The sequence below is a fragment of the Aethalodelphis obliquidens genome, unplaced genomic scaffold, assembly GCF_003676395.1.
Source record: "Aethalodelphis obliquidens isolate GAN/ISIS:26980383/991018 unplaced genomic scaffold, ASM367639v1 scaffold62, whole genome shotgun sequence".
Lineage (NCBI taxonomy): Eukaryota > Metazoa > Chordata > Mammalia > Artiodactyla > Delphinidae > Aethalodelphis > Aethalodelphis obliquidens.
The window spans coordinates 5,201,610-5,220,554 of record NW_020838006.1 but is presented as its reverse complement, the minus strand read 5'-3'; the positions used below and the strand labels follow the sequence as shown (position 1 = coordinate 5,220,554).

The following is an 18,945-nucleotide window of genomic DNA, read 5'->3' as shown; positions in this document are numbered from 1 at the left end:
TTTGGGCCACTGGGCTCCAGCCAACTTGCATGCCACCTGCCAGCCACCACACAGCACAGGTTCTCAGACAGCATTGCTTCTCGTGACCAATTTCACAGAGGAATTATTTCAAAAACAAAAACAAAGCCACCATAACGAAAAACAGTAACACTTCTGAAACGTTAAGTTGGTATCAACCAAAAGTGGCTTGTATCTGTGGGTTATTTAGATTTCCTTTAGCCATCTCAATATCCAAACCTATACATCCAAATCCAATTGGCATCTCAAACCATATACTGACCTTACACCTCACCCCACCCCCTGACCAGATCAGACATACCTGGGGACTATTGTCTCAATATCACATTTCCTCAAGAGAAACATTTTATCCTCCTCCCTCACAGCACCCAGGACCTTATCTTTTCACCACGTTAAAGACACCCTCTTTGACCCAATTCCTGCTACCCTAGCATCACCTCATAATGGGCAGGAGATACGCATTGATAAACACTTGTTATCTCTCACACTAGGGAGGTCCAAATGCTGGCTTTTCTCATCTCTCTTCCACACTGTACAAGAAGCACACTCTGGAGGTGCTTTGCACCAATCCCTGTGGGTCAGCAGTCAATCTGGGGCAGCCACAGATGGCAATATTTTAAAAACAAAAGCTTCCCAAGTGTGACCATGTTTCTCAAATGGCAGCGATGCACAACTTTGGGTGCAGAAAACGTAAGGAGACGTACCTTCTACAGAGAGTAAAGCGGCAGTTATCACCCAGAGACACGTTCATTTCAAGGAGGGGACCTGGTTGCCTTAAGCAGGCAAATTGAATAGTCTATTAAGCCCTAATCATTTTAGCCACATGTGGAAACCCTGGCTTTACAACCAGATCCACAAAAAAATGTTAAATAAGCAGCTCTGGTTGCTGCTACTCACCATGAAAATTTCTCACTCAGGTTCCAATATTTCCCCACATATGGGGAAACTGGGAAGGAAAGGTTAAGAGTGAAGATGATGAAAATGAAGACAGAATAATCAAAGGTATTGACTACTGGAAAAAACTTAGCTTAGCCATAATCATGACCTGAGTTTCTGAGAACATTTTAAAGAATTTAAGATATTTTTTTTCAATTAAAATTTTTTTAATCATTTAAAACCAGTTGTCTTTGGTGTTTAAAGGGGGATTATTTAGGGGGCAGGGGGATTGAGAGGAGGAGGTTCAGCACCAAGTTATTCCAAAATAAAAAACAATAAAAATATTTAATTACGTGATCTCTTTACCAGTCAAAGAACTTCGAACTTAGGGGCAACATAAAAGGCAACTGAATAGGAATTAGAGATGGATTCACTATTAGAGAGGGAATGACTACTAAATTCTTCAATAAAAGAAGAAATGCTTTTACATAACAAGATCCCCTGGCACCTTCCCACCCTGAAACACAGCAGCTGGGCAACAGCAGTTTGAAACTACTTTCCAGTTTTTGGATCCTTTATTGCATGTGGTTCTCCTTTATGCAACAAGGTTTCCCCCATCTTGGTCACTCAGAAACCCCAGAACTAAAGCAATGGGAAGACACAGGGGACCATGAAGTGGTAAATTAAATGTCCAAAAGAGCTGGATGGGAAAAGCAGTTTGATTGGCTTGCTACACTGGTCCCCATCATCTCTTTTTATTTTTTTGGGGGGGGGGATGACAAAAACAATCTATCCACTTGTTAGTCTGTTCGTTAAAAACTCTATCCATATTGCAAGAGGAATTTCTCTTAAATACAGGGATAGAAACTGATCTGTTAGTCTTCCAGTTTAAACAAGAAGTGTCCTGGAAGCCACTGCCATCTGAGAGCACCTCTTTCTCCTGTGGTGCTCTGGAATTTGGTTCTCATTTCAGTATCTGAAAGACAGTTAACGCCCAGAAGCACAAGGTTCTGCACCCAAGTCCAGCTTACGACAAACCCACCCTGTAAAGTGACGGATGCCATCCCATGTTTCTGCAGTGGGAGCCTGGCTTAATAAATTTTCATTCTTTGGTACCGAGATACAGGTTGAACAAGAGGTTTCAGTTCCTATACGTTTTTCCGGTTGGGGCAACGTGGTTTACAAATCCTTTACATTCAAAGGCCTTTAGGGGGAAAATTCACGTTTACCATGCTCCATGGCTTGGGAGCAGACCACTCTGTAAAAGTGACCCGAGAAGAGGGTGTGGGGATGGGCTGTTCCCATAAACTTGACTTTAAAACATTCTATTTCCCTGAACTTCCAAAGCAGGAAAAAATTGTGCTTTTAAAACAAAAGTTCATTCCTTTGCCTACTCTTCTTAGGAAAAGAAATGCCTAAGATTAAGAGAACAACATTCAACTGCAGTCTGGGGGTCCCTTGCCTGTGTCTCATGCTCTCTGCTGACCAACTCAGCACACGCGTGCCCATCCACCCTCTCAATGTCCACACGCCACATGCCTGAAAATCCTCTTTCTGAGAAGGAGGGTAATTTTCTTCTTCTACTTAATTCTTTATAACCAACAGCAAACTAAAAACACAACTTCTGAGAATACTTTTAATCAAAAATCCTGAACTACATTTATTTTTCAGAAACCAAAGTGTGAAAAGAAAAAGTTCTTTGGGAGGTGGTATAGCATTTTTACTATTTTGGTGTAAGGTGGCTTCACACCCACACATACATACACACACACGCACACACACACACACACACACACACTCCCTTAGAAGAAACAAAGATTGCATACCCTAAGATAGGAATGGTCTGCTTTTCTTGGCTAGCAAGCCACAGCCACTTCTTCTAGGAATAAGAAAAGATACTGATGTTGAACGGGTTGAGAAACACACTGAGGTATAAAAGAACACAGGAAGTTCACTGTTGCAGCATTAAAAAAAAAAAAGATTTTCCCCCAAAAGACCAAGATCACCACACAGCCTAACCCCATAAACACAGTATTCTCAAGAACACAAATACTCTACAATTAAGCATCTTAAATCCCATTTTTCCACGTGTTATAGTTTTTTTTTCTTTTTAACTTAGTAGTTTTCTCGTGTTTGCTTGGCTCAATCTATAGAATGCACCCCACCGCACACATCCAGCACCCTCCCAGCCAGAGATGCTAGGCTTGTGCATGTCACGCCCCACGGAGGGGAGAGGAAACGTGAACTCCACTGAGCGAGGGTGGGAGGGCAGAGGGCCTGTTGGAGAAGGAAATGTAAAGGTTTCTGAGGTAGATAGAGATCATCACTTCACAGGCTCAATCCCTGCAGAAAAGATACGTACATTCATCTGTAAAAAAATAAAGATGAGGTAGGACATAAGCAATGTTGTACTTTTCTTGTTGTCTTTAAACAAAATTTAAAAAAAAAAAAAAAAAAAAAGGAATTTCCCTGAGACGGTTTCTTCTTTGAATTTCAAAAGGGGGAGAGAGAGAGAGACGTACACACGCGCACCCCAAACACAGAAGCCTAGGAATGTGATTAGAAGATGAGGATTCGATTGTTGCCAAAGTCCACCACGACAATCATCCCATCCGGCGTGACAGCGATGCCGGAGGGCCGGTCCATCTGCCCAAAGCCACTGCCCTGAGCGCCAAACTTGCACAGGAAGCTGCCGTTGGACTCGAACATCTGCACCCGGTGGTTCCTGGAATCGGCCACGATGATGCGCCCCTCCTGGTCCACGGCCACGCCCTGTGGGCGCAGGAACTGCCCATTGGCGGTGCCCTCTGAGCCCAGGAAGCGGGCCGACTGGCAGTCTGGGTGAATGACCAGGAGCCGGTGGTTGTTGAAGTCGGTGACCACCAAGTGGCCCTCGTGGTTGAAAGCCACCCCCCTCGGGGAGTCAAAGTGCTTCCAGAGAGCCCCCTCGAAGCCATACTTATTCAGGAAGACCCCATCGGGCCCGAACAGCTGGATCCGGTGGTTCCGCGTGTCGGAGACCAGGATCTTGCCCTCGGAATTCACCGCCACATCCCAAGGGTAGTTAAATTGCCCGTTTTTGGTGCCCTTCTCACCGAACTTGAGGAGGAACTGGCCCTCAAAGGTGAAGATCTGGATGCGATGATTGTCCTTGTCGGCCACCACGATCCTGCGGGAGGTGTCACAGGCTACGCCGGCAGGCCGGTCAAACTGCCCGGGCCGGGAGCCCAGAGTGCCGAACTTGTGGTGGAAGGCGCCACAGGGCTTGAACACCTGGATGCGATTGTTGCTGCGGTCAGCGACCACGATGTAGCCCTCCTTGTCCACGCTCACGCCCCAGGGCCGGCACAGCTTGCCATCGCTGTCGCCCTCACTGCCGAAGCTCAGGCCCGGGAGCCCGATGCCCACGTAGCTGCGGCCGGACTTGACCACCACCTTGAAGGGGCTGTTCTCGATGTGCTGGTTGCACAGGGTGACCGATACCAGGTGCTCGCCCTCCAGCTGCGGCCGGTAGCTCACGACGTATGTCCCGTTCTGCTGGTCGCTCACCTCCGCACCAAACAGGTTGCCGTCAGGGCCCAGGACCACAGCCGACATGAGGTCGCCTCCTGAGAGGCGGGGCTCCCCATCATGGTCGTAGCCGATGACAGTGAAGGAGGCCACCTTGCCCTGGAGGGCCCGCTTGAGGCCGTCGCCCGTGGCCTTGGTGAGCGGCGCGAAGGCCCCGCTGCTGACAAAGCCGAAGGACTTGATGGCGAGGTAGAGGGCCTGGTCAGGGGGTGTGAACATGACCCGGTCGTCCTCCTGGGGCTGCAGGAGGCTGCGCACGGTCTTGAGCTCCTGCACCTGCGCCAGCATGCGGTCTCGGGCCAGCAGGATGTCCAGCGCCCGCCCCTCCTCCAGGACCTGCTGCACGGCGCTGATGGTGCTCTCCAGCTTGTTGAGGTTTTGCCGCAGCTTCTCCACCTGCAGGTACAGGGACTTGGCTTTCACCTGGCGGATTTTCTCTACCTGGAGGGAAAGGTGAGAGCCGGGAGAGAGGACACAGAGGCTTAGAACCAAGACAGAAAACAACACATCGGCTGACATACTCATAAATGAGGGAAACCTCGCACCGAGGGAGGGTCTGCAGAAACGTCTGGTCTGCATTCCCCCAAAGTGGCAAAATCCAAAGGCAGAGGAGGCTGGGGAACTGTCCCTGATCACAGGAGATGACTACAGAGACCTGACAACTAAACGCCAACAACTGATCCTGGATTGGGAGGACACTGCCATTAAACACACTAGTGGTGGGATGTCCCTGATGGTCCAGTGGTTAGGACTCTGTGCTTCCACTGCAGGGGGTGTGGGTTCGATCCCTGGTCAGGGAACTAAGATCTTACAAGCCGTGCATGGCCAAAAAAAACTCAAAGCAAACCAAACCAAAGCAAACCAAACCAACCAACCAACGAACCAAACAAAAACACCAACCCACTACTGGTGAAATGTGACTACAGACTCAGGATTAGGTACTGGTGTTGTATCAAGATTCGACTTCCTGGTTTTGGTTAACTGTGATTAAGAGAATATCCTTGCTCAGAGGAAATAAACTGAAACATTTAGGTGTAAAGGGGCAGTGTCTCCAACACTCCAACTTACTGTCAAATCACACACACACACTCACCTATTGAAAGAGAATGATGAAAATGGGACAAGATGTAAATAATCAGTGAATCTGGGTAAAGGATACAAGGGGCTCTTTTATTATTCCTGCAAATTTTCTCTCAGTTAGAAATTAAATAGAAGTTAGAAACAGCCGTGTAACAAAGAAACGTTTACTGAGCACCTACACTGTGCCAGGTGCTGGAGGTACATGTGGCCCATAGAAAACATGGGCCCCGCCCCACTGAGCTTAGAGTTTAAAGCAACAGATACTAAGCAAGCAAAGAAATACTGCAAGACAATTTCAGACAGTGCTGGGGTTAGAGGGTAGAAAAAGAGTGTGACAGACAGTGACGAGGGAGGCCTGATTTAGACAGAGGGTTGTCAGGGACAGGTGGCCTTGAACGTGGAGAGAAAAGTGGCAGAAAGGGGACCAGAGGAAGGATAGACCAACGGACTGTACTACAAGGCTGGTCATGCACTCCCAACACACTGAATCGAAAATGCTCCTACGTACAGAGGGCCTAAAGTCTCCTGAAGGATATTTCTCTCTCAGCCTCTCTCTCAGCATAAACACACACACACACACACACACACACACGTAATCAGAGACAGAAAGCCTGTGTGTGGAGAGAATAAAATGAAGGATTTGGCGAGGATCAAAAACCTGGCTCTTTCCTTGTCCCGTTTTCTCTCTTCACAGGGGTTAGAAATCTTCATCAGGGAGCCTGAGAGGTCCCACACCCCAAATTTGGAGATACCAACTTTTTAGCAACTGTTGGCCTGTATTATTTCCAAAGGGGCCTCTAAATTCAAAACACCGTGATGTGTAAACACAGGTTCTGACCTGCTTCGGACTCAGATCACACTATTAGGGAACGTGGGATTTTTGTCTGCCTGATCAGTCAGTTCTCCATTCTTTTGCAGGAAATAACTCAGTCCTCTAAGTTTAAGTGGTTTCCTCTGAAAAGAACAGATCAGTCGCCCAGCCAGTGCGTGCTGTTTTGCAGAGAGGACCATGACTTCTGAGTCCTTGACCGATCTGAAAGCCACAGAAAGTCTACTTCAGAATAAGGGTCCACTGTTGGAAGGGCTGGATTTTAATCCGATTTTCCCGTGGGGGGTGGATAACATGATTCTGGACCTGATTCATGTGTATTCATCTGTCCACTCTGGAAGGATGTGTGTGTGCAGAGAAGCCCGTGTGGGGACAGATCAAAGAGAAGCTCTGTCGTTTGGTTTTGTACTGGGCCAAACCTCTCGGCCTCGATTCTGATCCCTCAACCGGATAGTTGCAGCTACCCGCCAAGAGGCAGCCATGTCCACTGGAAATGCACAAGCTACAAGAAAGGACATGCATCCAGATACCTATAACTAGGTCACCCAGTACTCAAGTTATCTCCAATAACCAGGATGCAAGAAAAAAAACAACGCCACTGTGTAACAAGGAGGTGCCCAGACAGAGCCAGGCAAGAGGGAGCAGAAAAATCAGTGATTAGTGAAGAAGAAGGGGGACTCCCACAGGATCTGGGGCGTGGTACCCCAGCAAAAAAAGCAAGCACAAATGGGACTAAGGCGTGTCCAGAATGAGCAGGCTGATTTTGGATTTATCCAAGAATGAGTTTTTAGGCAAGTAAAAACAAAATTGATAACATGAATAAGAGACTGACTGTCCTTCCCAATTTGCTTCTCCTACGGTAAAAAAAAAACGTGCTCTCTATTCCTCCTGAAAGAGAACTGCCTTGAGAGAGGTCCTCAGCCCCACCGGAGGGAGGGTAACTAAGGTGAGATCTGCAGAAACCCCTGCACACAAAGGCCTTTTCATCAGCAGATCCAGCAGAGCAAGTTTGTGGCAGAGTTCACCACAGAGCTCTCAGGTTGCAAGGAGGGGGCCCCTTTCAGTTATAATTAACATTCGTGGGTGGCATGGGACTGGCAGACCTTGGGGACATCGGAGGGTCTGAAAACTGTGTCAGGCCCACAAAGGTGCCTGAACAAATCATGTGAATTAAATCTTGGACTGTTTCCATCCAAGGACTCTTCTCTTCTGTCAAAAGGCAGTAGAGAGTCAGAAGAAGCAGAAAGCAGCTAGATACAGAGCTAACTCAAAGGAAGAGGCAATGCAAAAGCCCACACAGCCTTCCCAAAGGCCAATACAATTTACTCTTTTAGGGGACAGGAAATTGGCGAGGATCACTTTCAGAAATCGACATGCGGTCCCCACCATCATATAGTTTGCAGTGAGCCAAACAAGCACCACACACTCAAACACACCCGTTCACATCAGCTCTGTATAGTCTTGCTTCTGGGTTCAGAGAAGGTGATCCCAGTTGAACTGGCGTGAGGTACTGGCCCCTCTTAGGCACGCTGCCCTCTTCTACCTGAGTGAGAGCGCAAGATCAGAGAAGAAAATGCTGCGGGGGATGTGGGCGGGGCGAGTCATCCCTCCAGCTGATTTTATCTAAACAGCACACCAGCGCGCTCAGCGCTCTTTCCGGCTCCAACAGGAAGAAAGGGCACTCGCTCACTGCCCCCACAAGTGGAAAACTGGTTTTCCACAAGGGGTCAGGAAGTCCAAACAGCCGGGACACCAAAACTAAGGACGTGTGTTAGCAGCCTGCTTTCCTAACAGCAGTCTCCATTGTATTCCCTTCTTTCTGCTTCCACCTGAGTGCCTGCAATAGAAAACTTGAGACTCTGTCCAGTCTCGGGGACCTGACCGCTTCTGAAAAGGCTTCTTGTCGTCTTACTGCTCGGAGGGGGACCCCTGCATCTTTCTGCAGACAAACTTAGGAGAAAACTACCAAGTGTTCTAAACTCAGAGCCGGGATCCAGGGTGTGACATCAGCATGCTGTCACCCTGCTGTGGTTCAGAGGCCGTGCCGGCCACCGAGGAGCCCAAGGGTGGGGTGGGCGTGCAACACCCCCCCCACGTTACCTTCCACAGCAGCTCACACTCCCGCTCCTCCAGGGCCTTCTTGTGTCTCGCAGTCACGGCTTTGACCTCCGACTGTACCACTTTTGCCTTCATCTCCACCTGCTCTGCCACCGTCTGGGCCTGCTCGATGCTCAGCTGGAAAACCAAAAACAATCTCAGAGCAAGAGAAGTACCTTCCCTCCTCACACGCAACACTTAAGGCTGCTTTCTTCAGCCCCGAAAAACTAACGCCTTAGGCCCCCAACCCAGACCTCGAGGTCCACGTCCTTGGAAAGAAAGCAGGCACTGGGGGAGAGAAGGGCATCTGTTTGACATGTAACTGAAGGAGCTGCTTGGCAAGGGCTGCATTTCTTTGTATAAGAAATGGCACCTACAAAGTGAATGTCAGGACTATTAAGAGATAGTCTGACACAGTGAAACCAGTGTAGCTGGGTCACAGCCCAAAACAGACTGGGGATCAGATGTGAAATGTTCTACTGCAGATGCACGAGCAACTTTCCACAGACTTTCCGGCCAGGCTCCCCACCTGGGGGAAATCTCGCAGGCTGGGCACATCCCTCGGGAGAACGTGTGCAACAGGCTGCAGCCCAGCTCAGAACCAACACCAAGTGCAAACTGGGAAACAGTGTCTGATGCACCTGAGAAGCCCTGCCTATGGCCAGAGACCACCTCTGCACCCCCAGGGCCCAACCCTGTACCATCAGCCCCCGTAAATCAGCCCGTTTAATCAGACGTATGATTGTTCATAAAAAATTAATCCAGACAGAGGCCTGGTGTTTTCATGAATATTACATGATGTGCCTTGAAAAGCCACAAGGATTGGAGACACTGAGGTATTAAATCAGGGAGTTCAAACTGATTGCCAATGCTGCAACAGGCTTCAGAGCAGGTGTCCCAGATCAGGAGGGACCCAGGGAAGCCTCAAGGGTTTAGAACCTGCCTGGGTTCAGGAATCAGCTACAGGTGACCAGTCTTCTGTGTGCCCTGCAGAGAACGATTTCTGGGACACGAAACACATCTAAGGCGGGCACAGTCCTGGACAAGCCAGGCCGGATGGTCATCCTAGGGCTCAGGAAACCCAGGTTCAAATCCTAGCTCCACCTCCTACCAGTTCAGACAAGCTCCTGCCCTTCTCCAACTTCGGAGTGAAAGTGAGAAAAATGCAGGACAATATATGGGAAGAGCTGAGTCCAGCCCCTGGTCATCCTCTCCCCTCATCCTACTTAGCTCGCATCATACAGATAGGCCTATTCACACTTCCTACCTTGTTTTGTTTTTAAATTGTAGTAATAAAATACAGGCAGCATAAAATGTCCCATAAGTGACATTCAGCACATGCAATGTGGTGCAGTCACCACCATCTGGCTCCAGAACACCTCTACCCAAAACGAAGCTTCCCACGCCTGTGAAGCAGTCACTCTCCATCTCCCCTCCCTCTCCCCCACAGCATGCATAACCTACAGTCTCTACAGACGTGTCTATCCTGGATATTTCACACAAATGGAATCAAACAATACATGACCAGCCTTATTTTCATGAATATGCTCCCGGCTAATCAGCTATGACTCATTCAGTCACTTACAACTGGGACCCCTAACTGACCACCTTTCTCGCTCTCAGTCTGATGACAGCTGCTCACTGCACTCCCTGCCCCCATCCCCGTGAGGCCTAAGGATCCACTGAGCGGATAGGAGCTGGCACCTGGCCGATCTGGGTGGCTCACAGTTTGGCCTGGGATGCTTTCTCTTCCAAAGTCACCCTAAAACCTCAAAACCTAGCTCAGATGCCACTTCTTCTCTAAAATCGGAAGTAAAGGACACCTATCCACAGTGTTTCCGTTCCATCTTTACTATCCTGTCCCAAGTGTCATTACAGACTGAACTAAGGTGGGCCAGGTACACAGTGCACGGTACTTAGCACTGGGTTCTAACAGGAACAATCTATACATTTTATACTTGCTCGTGTCTACGGCCATAAACCGTGTCCTATCAAAGCACTACATAACTGCACTGGGTTAAATATCGTCCTGCCAAACTTCAGGCGTGCCTGCAACTTCAGAACGTGGTTAAGATGAGGTCATATTGGACTAGGGTAAGTCCTAAATGCAGTGACTGATATCCCATAGGGCCATGTGAGGATGGAGGCAGAAAATGGAAGTAAGGCAAGTACAAGCCAAGACGTGCAGACCACGACCCGCAAGAAGAAGCGAGGAAAGGTTCTTCCTTAGAGGCTTCACGTGGAGCACAGCCCTGCTGACACCTTGATTTCTGACTTCTATCCTCCAGAATCGTGAGAAAACAAATTCCTATTGTTTTAAGTTACCCAGTTTATAGCAGCCCTAGGAAACTAATACAGTAGCCAACAAGTTGAAATAGATGGCTGTATCCAAATTACCCGAAACACAAAAAAGTTAGACTGACGGGCTTCCCTGGTGGCGCAGTGGTGGAAAGCCCGCCTGCCGATGCAGGGGACACGGGTTCGTGCCCCGGTCCGGGAAGATCCCACATGCCGCGGAGCGGCTGGGCCCGTGAGCCATGGCCGCTGAGCCTGTGCGTCCAGAGCCTGTGCTCCGCAACGGGAGAGGCCACGACAGTGAGAGGCCCGCGTACCGCAAAAAAAAAAAAAAAAAGTTAGACTGACGGATCAAATAAGTGTGCATGTAAGCAGATACCATAACAGGGTGTCTCGGGCTGTCTGTCAGGATTAATTCAGAAGAAGAGAAACCTCACTAGACATTTAAGCAGAGACGATTTAATACAGGGAATTTGGTTAAACGGGAAGCGGGGAACTGCTAATGCAAAGGGCACACTGATGATTAAGACAGACTGCAATAACTGCAGTCAGTAGCTACTACCCCTTGGGCTCAGAGAACAAAGAAAGTAGGGGTTACCAGGACCCAGAAGTATGGGGGAGGGGCACCCCAGGCCCAGCTCATTCTGGGAGTGGCAAAAGCTAGAAACTGGAACCAACTTCTGCTGCCAGGGTAAAAAAATACTGCTGATAAGAACAGGAAGTCAAAAGGAAGAAGCAAGTCCCTTCTCCCCACTTCCAGGCACGTGGTTTGAAATGAACACTGCAGCCCCAGCCTCACACTGCACGACTGTGAAAGGGTAGGTTGGTAGGTTATTAACCGGTACACCCTGTTTTCAGATGTGTTGGTTATTAATTAGCACAGAGCTGGTATCCACATCAGTGCCTGACTGAGGCAACCAAGCCTATGTCCACAACATTTCTTTAACGCTTCCTCGATGGAAAGCAAAGGCCACAAACTGCCTTCTATTTATATTAACATCATATTACTTGACCAAACTGAATTTCCATTAAAATCAGAAGATATGGAAATAACAGGTACACATTCCTACAGGGCAAGGACTGGCCGGAGAGCAATGACCATCCCCTCTGCATGCACAGCCAGTGTCTGCTCGCCGCCTACCCTCCTAGCCAGGCTGCTCCTACTGTTTCCTCCTAGGTCCCTAGCAGGCCCTTGTGTTAACTCCCATCCTATGACAGGAACTATTTCTTCCATTTTCCAAATAGGTCAAAGGGGAGCAAAGCTCTGGCTATAATTTGAGTCATTCCCATTCCTAGAGTCATAAAAGTCCTATGTGAAGAGACCAAATGGAGCTTTCCTCTCCAAATCCTATACAACACCCCGGCAAGCACTGCATTCCAAGACATGCAGACCAGGACCTGCTTAACTAGTTCCCATTATCTAAGCAGGGCATTTGAAGGACGCCAAGAGGCAGGTGGGTTGGGGGAAAACGGCAGTGGGTAAAAGGGCTGGGGAAACTCTGAAAACAGAAACATTTGCAAGAAAGAAGGAGAAGGAAAGAAAGGAAGGAAAAAGGGAGGAAGGGAGGGTGGGTCACCTAACAAGCATGGGGGCTTGAGAAAAAATGTTAACTTCAAATGTTAACAGATTCAATCAAACACTCGAAGTTGAGGCAAGTCAGTGATGCCATTTGACTGCTGAGTGGTGGCCACTTAGTACTGAGGAGGAGTCTAAGGCCAAATCTGGGTTTCACAGGGAAGGGTGCAGAAAGTGATTTAGTGATGTCTGCCATGGAGAACAGTGGTGGCCTGATGACAGGTATTTAAAGTGTCCTGATAGAAGATACTAGAGAATGCAAGTGTCACCCGTAAGCTCAAAGGCCACCATACCGGTACCAGATGGGGGAATTACTGTAGTTCACTCTGAAATGTAATTTTTATCACATTTAATATCTTTGAAACTGTGATTCATCTTAACACTGTCAGTGGGCTTTTTCCCTTTGTTAGCTGTATATAAAATAAATGTGCATATCTTACAGTTAATGGCATCTTAAATGTGATGAAAGAAATACAAGTAACGAATCAAGGCTGTCTTACATGGAGAGCAACTATATTCCTGACCCAAACTCTGGATGTCCCCTGGGGAATCTGTGCACCTTTATGAAATCCTCTAATTACATAAGTGACCAAAATGTATTTTCGTCAAGAGTGAAAGTGACTTGGTATCAGATTACTTGACTCATCAGAAAGATCACTTCAGTATCACACATAGGAATGCTGATAGCTGCTGAGAAACTTATTAAAATCCTAAACCACCTGCCCACCCTAGAACACACGATTGATTCTTTACCATTTCCAAGAAGTCTTATGTTAAAAATAATTCATGTATTCAAATACTCGTTCTAAACAGTTTCCTACTCGATTACTTTTTAAAATATTTTTCTATCTATCTATTTATGGCTGTGTTGGATCTTCGTTGCTGTGCGCAGGTTTTCTCTAGTTGCGGCGAGTGGGGGCTATACTTCATTGCAGTGCGCAGGCTTCTCATTGCAGTGGCTTCTCTTTTTGCGGAGCACGGGCTTCAGCAGTTGTGGCACGTGGGCTCAGTAGTTGTGGCTTGCGGGCTCAGTTGCTCCACAGCATGTGGGATCTTCCCGGACCAGGGATCGAACCCGTGTCCCCTATACTGGCAGGAGGATTCTTAACTACTGCGCCACCAGGGAAGTCCTAGCAATGTTTCTTGACTTTTAAGCTTATCCTACCAGATGAGGGAAACAACCTATGATTTTTTTGTCTTCCTAAAACTTTGTCACCTGGATCAGGCAAGAAGATTCAAAAATTAAGGCACACTATTACCTGCCTATGTAAGAGAACTTCACTATATCTCAGAGTTACACGTGTCCCTTCCTAGCCCCAAAGGGATGGAAATTCAACAGAAACAAGGGTCTAAATTACCAGGACGTCTAATGCTTCCAATAGAATAGAATAAAATAGCATGGCATAGCACAGCAATAGCTAATGCTTCCAATAAAACTAAATTAAAAATAAATAAGTAAATAACCATGGCATGACCTTTATTTATCACCCAAGAAAGAGTCTGAGATTCAACCTTAAATAAAATTTCCCAAGCTCACTTATTTCTCACCTATAAACAAATCTGAGTAGCAAGGTGAGCACCCAGTCTTTCTAGAGTCCTGACTGAACACCCTAATATCCACTTGGATTTGGGGAGGCGGCTGGATGGCAAACAGGCAGCTGATGTGAAGGGGTCCAGCCAGGGTATCTGGAAGAAGCCCTGACCGGCCAGTAACTCCAGCCACATCACTGTCATCTTCACCATACCGTGAGGTCTCCGTGCACTGCCCACCCCCATGTGACTGCTGCTGCATGGGTGTCACATGAGCTCATGTGGGTCGTTGTCCCATGACCTCCAGACACTGGAGTCTGCCCAATAATCTACACATGCCATCTGAAAGGGAGTGGTAAAGGTTTTATATGCAAGAAAGAACCAGGGAAACAGGTGAAGGGTGGGGAGGGACTGACCTGGATGGCCTGGCGGCCCTGCTGGGCATCAGCCAGCAGCTGGATGGTGAGCGCCCGTGAGTCCTGCAGCGCCTCCTGGAGGTAGACGAAGCTGTGGCCGCCGTGCCGGCCCACAGTACACTCTCGGCAGATGGGCACTGAGCACGTGTCACAGTACAGGTGCAGCACCTGGGGACCAGAGAGGGCCAGGTGTTAATGACAAGGGGGTGGTGGCGGGGTGCTCTGGATCTCAGGACCCCACAATAAACAAGCACACCGCATAGGAAGCGGGATACCCGCAGGCGACTGTGAGGACAACTTGCTCCCCCCATCCCCACCCAAAGAAAAACAACCAACACACTCATTCTACTCCAGTTCCATTCACAACCACAACTGAGACACCGCAAAGGCAAAGATGAAACAAAATGATCCTCCAAGGACTTCCCTGGGGGTCCAGTGCTTAAGACTCTGCGCTTCCACTACAGGGGGCACGGGTTCGATCCCTGCTTGGGGAGCTAAGATTCCGCATGCCGCTCAGTGTGGCCGAAAAAAAACAGATTAAAAAAATAAAATGTGCTGCTCATCAATTGACCTTAGTAAATGACAATAATTATACAGTCATACGAATAAAACTATTTAAAACAAAAGAAAACAATCATCCTCCATAAGAGATTTCCCTGTATCTGAGATTAATTACCCAGAAAGGTTACAAGATTGTCTCCCTGGTCTGAGATTGGTGGCCGGAATGAAAGGATAAATCGACAAGTTCCTCTTGCACCCCACGCTCTGGGGCGGAAACCAGGCTGGGGGCCAGGATCAATCCCCCTCACACGGCAGTTGGCTGCCACCGTCCCCCCATCAAGGACACAAGCACACCCAAGGCACTCAAGCAAGGTGCGCGCTTAAGCTTCTGGAACAGAGGCCAAAGGCTAATGGTAAAGTCAGCCAGCTTCTTGTCTTTCTTCTTCCTGCCAAGTTGTTCCAAGGAGCTGACCCTGGGAGGCAGCCGGTGCTGACAGCGCTGTTTATACGATGCTCTGTGCCTCCCTGGGGCCCTGCGTGCTGGTGGGGGGGAGCGGCTTGGCACCACCTCCACCTGCTGATAAACCTGCCTGAGAGCCGAGCTCTCAGGAGCCAAAGCTCCTTGGCACAGAACGGGGCCAGTCCCGTTGCATCCCTCCCCAGAGCCGGCACGTAGGGCCGCTGTCTATAAATGTTTGCTGGCTTGCTTTCAAGAGCAGAGCTTCAGTTTGCCTCTGGTACACCTGGGGTGAAGGAAAGCGAGCCAACACTCGACAGGCAGGGAAGGGGCCATGTGTGTGTGTGTGGGGGGGCAGTGTCTTTCACATACACAAGCACTCAATCTCCAGGGGAGGAGGCTGCACAGGGAACAAGGGCTGGTCCCAACGCACGGAAGATGGTTACCCTGTCCAAAGCACAAAGCACAGAGACCCAGAAAGTTCCTATTAGGCTGCAAGTCCCACACAGAAAGGGTCTGGGGCAGAGCGAGAACGCGGCTCCTCTCATTCTCCAGGTTATTTATTTTATTCCAACCAAAGTCTCGGCGTAGTGCGTGTCCACGAGGAAATGACTGTCAGCCAAACAGGCTGCTCCACGTAGGGGGTGTGTGATCCAGCAGGGGTTAGGTTGCTTCTCTGGGAACTCTGGGATCCAGGAATGGAAAAAGGAAAGACTTAGGATATCACGTTCCTACTTTGAAGAAATGGTTGTGATACGGCAAGTTTTCTGGACCCTCTTTTACAGGAGGGAAACGTGATCGGGTTTGTAACGTTAGTGCCGATTTTTGTCCCGTGCTGTACCGTGGGAGACGGAACCCAGGAGGCATCTGCCTTCCTTTGTGAAGGCTAATCACTTTTTGAAGAAGGTCCACCATTTAGAGACTATCTAATCTTTCTCGTTTGATAAATCTAAAATTCCCAAGCCAGCCTTAGATACTAACCGAAAAATGCTAAACTGGGTAAATGTGGGGAAATGCCCCGACACTCTCATTTTACAACATGGTGCTAAAGCAATTCTCCGGCCAGTTTCCACGACTCAACCACATCCCTCCCCTCTGCTCCCTCCATTTGTCACGGGAATAAAGGGATCACTCCTGCTAATGTGAAGTGTGAAAATCTCCTGCCACAAGGCTCCCTGTTCTTACCAAACAGCTAAGCAATCTTCTCTTTACCTCTGCTCAGGAGCTACCTTTTCTTGGACAACTGTGTGGACTGACTAGTGTCCCCCTGCTTTAGGAGTCTGTGGGGCTCCTGCGAGTGGGGAAGAACCTTAGGCTGCAGGCCCCCGCATGTCCAGGCTTGAGAGCCCAGGTACCTCTAAAATGGGCAAACGGGGGTGCTTGGATGTGACCCCACCTGACAGTGTTTCACGTGGGATTGACACAGCTCTAATCGCCTAGAACACCCTGTGATCTTGGAAGCGCCACTGCTTCTGCAGTTCCAGGCTGACTGTAGGACCACGGGGTGGGGCTGGGGGTGACAGTATAAGTGGGTAAAAGCAGAGCCTCAGTGGTGCTTTTAATTAACTGTTGATTTTTTTTAAAAAAGAACACACTGCCTAAAACCTGAAAATGCGATCACATTTTGTAAAAATTTTTTTTTACATTCAGCACGTGGGACTTTAGTTTCCCCGACCAGGGATCAAACCTGGGCCCCTTGCAGTGGAAGCATGGAGTTTTAACCACTGGACCACCAGGGAAGTCCCACATTTTGGAAACTTTCTAGTGAAATATCAGAGTAAAACTTTGGGAAGATGTCACACTCCATTTAGAAGTTCCACATCTCACTCACCTGGCAATTTCTAAGGTCAAAAACTTACAATTTTATAGCTTATGAAACTCAGTGAATAGGCAAAGGTGCACACGGTGTGCATGGGTGCAACTCTCTGAACCAGCTTACTTAAGGTTACTTTAAAAGAATAAACTGGATGACTGTTCAGAGGGCCCACCGCCAGAAAGAAATGTGGCAGAGGCCATGAACTGTGGCTCTGGGAAGGAGCAGTCCTCTGGCGGCAGGAATTCCAAGGCCTGAGCTGCCTGTTTGGGGCTTCCCGGGCAGATGTGTGGACACGCCCCCTCCCCCCCCACATGGCGACAATCTGGCTGCCCAGCTGAATGGGGCAGGCCTGACCTCTGACCTTGCAAGTGACCACCCTCTCCCCTGCCCCCAGCTTCCAGAACACGCCCCACCCACTGCCTTCCTCTCCCAAAATTTCTAAAATACCAGCGGAGACAAAGACCTAGGAATGTGAGCCCAGCAGGAGAGGAATGGGGGTGGGGGGGGGGCAGGGGTTGGAGGAAATAAATAAATAAATAAATAAAAATACCAAGCAGGCAGGTTCACCTTAGCCAGGGCTTAAATAAAGTGCTCTGTTAATGAACAAGAATGTTCTACATTTTATATTACTGATACATGTGATCCAACAAGGAACACACACACACACACACACACACACACACACACACACACTCTCTCTCTCTCTCTCTCTCTCTCTCTCTCTCACTCACTCACTCACGTTGGAGCACCAGGTTAAAATACAACCATCCACATCAGTGAGAAGTGTAAACAGAAAAGTATGGAGGGGGCCTCTCATTGTCAAGATCCCCCAACTGAGATAATAAATATTAACTGCTATAAACTTACTTTTTGAGGTTTCTTTGACATCCCTTAAAATGACTGGGGACATGCGGCCTCCCACAAACTCAGGCCTAGACACAAGGAGGTCTCCACCCACCACTACAGACACGAAGGGGAGGTGGGCTGGTGACAACCAGAAGCCTTATCTGTATGTAACACTCGGCAGGCTCTCCTATTAAAAAATGGTAAACCAAATTCAATGAGTAAAGTCCAGCCACGCAACTAAGTCTATCCAACAACACCAAAACCAAGCTTTACTTGATTTAGGGAAAATACATTGAATGCCAGTGTTCTCAAACTCGCAGAAGCCCTCCTACATCTCTGGCCAGAGCTGTGGTCTTGGGGGGCCTGCGAAGAGGTGAAAGAAAGGAATCTGGACCCTCCTTCTTACACAATCACCACCAGCTCAAGACAGCAGAGTCCAGCTGTGGACAAGTTACTTCTTTCTGGGGGAAAGGAGTCGGAAACTTTTTAAGACAAGTTAGGGAACACATATGCATTTTTGATGCAAGAAGATACACAGGTGCAAGTCGTTTTTTAAAAATCTGCCCCAGGGACTTCCCTGGTGGCACAGTGGTCAAGAATCCGCCTGCCAATGCAGGGGACACAGGTTCTATCCCTGGTCCAGAAAGATCCCACATGCCTTGGAGCAACTAAGCCCGTGCGCCACAACTACTGAGCCCAGGTGCTGCAACTACTGAAGCCCCTGTGCCTAGAGCCCATGCTCCGCAACAAGAGAGGCTACGGCAATGAGAAGCCTGCGGAAGAGTAGCCCCCACTCGCTGCAACTAGACAAAGACCGCGTGCAGCAACGAACACCCAACGCAGCCATAAATAAATTTTAAAAAAATCTGACCCTATTTTTCGGTTGTTTCTACTTTTTTACATAATCATCCAAAAATATGCTATATTCTATGCATAGGTGAACTTTTTAAAGACACAAATAGGAGAGCATTATACTAGACCTTTTCACTTAATTATATTAACTGGGAGAATGTTTTGAGTTGGGCTGCCTGTTTTATG

The 18,945-nt window shown here is 48.4% G+C and overlaps 1 protein-coding gene across 1 annotated transcript in view; it reads right to left on the bottom strand.

Annotated features, from left to right (window-relative positions):
* Window positions 1-2,588: 2,588 nt before the first annotated feature.
* TRIM71 (tripartite motif containing 71) overlaps window positions 2,589-18,945 on the bottom strand; it is a 58,371-nt gene continuing 42,014 nt past the window's right edge. The window contains exons 2-4 of the mRNA XM_027088324.1: window positions 14,288-14,455; window positions 8,474-8,608; window positions 2,589-4,905 (exon numbers count right to left, since the gene is read on the bottom strand). Of these exons, the coding sequence (XP_026944125.1) occupies window positions 3,454-4,905; window positions 8,474-8,608; window positions 14,288-14,455 (1,755 nt within the window). The 3' untranslated portion in view covers window positions 2,589-3,453. The remainder of the gene's footprint in view (window positions 4,906-8,473; window positions 8,609-14,287; window positions 14,456-18,945) is intronic.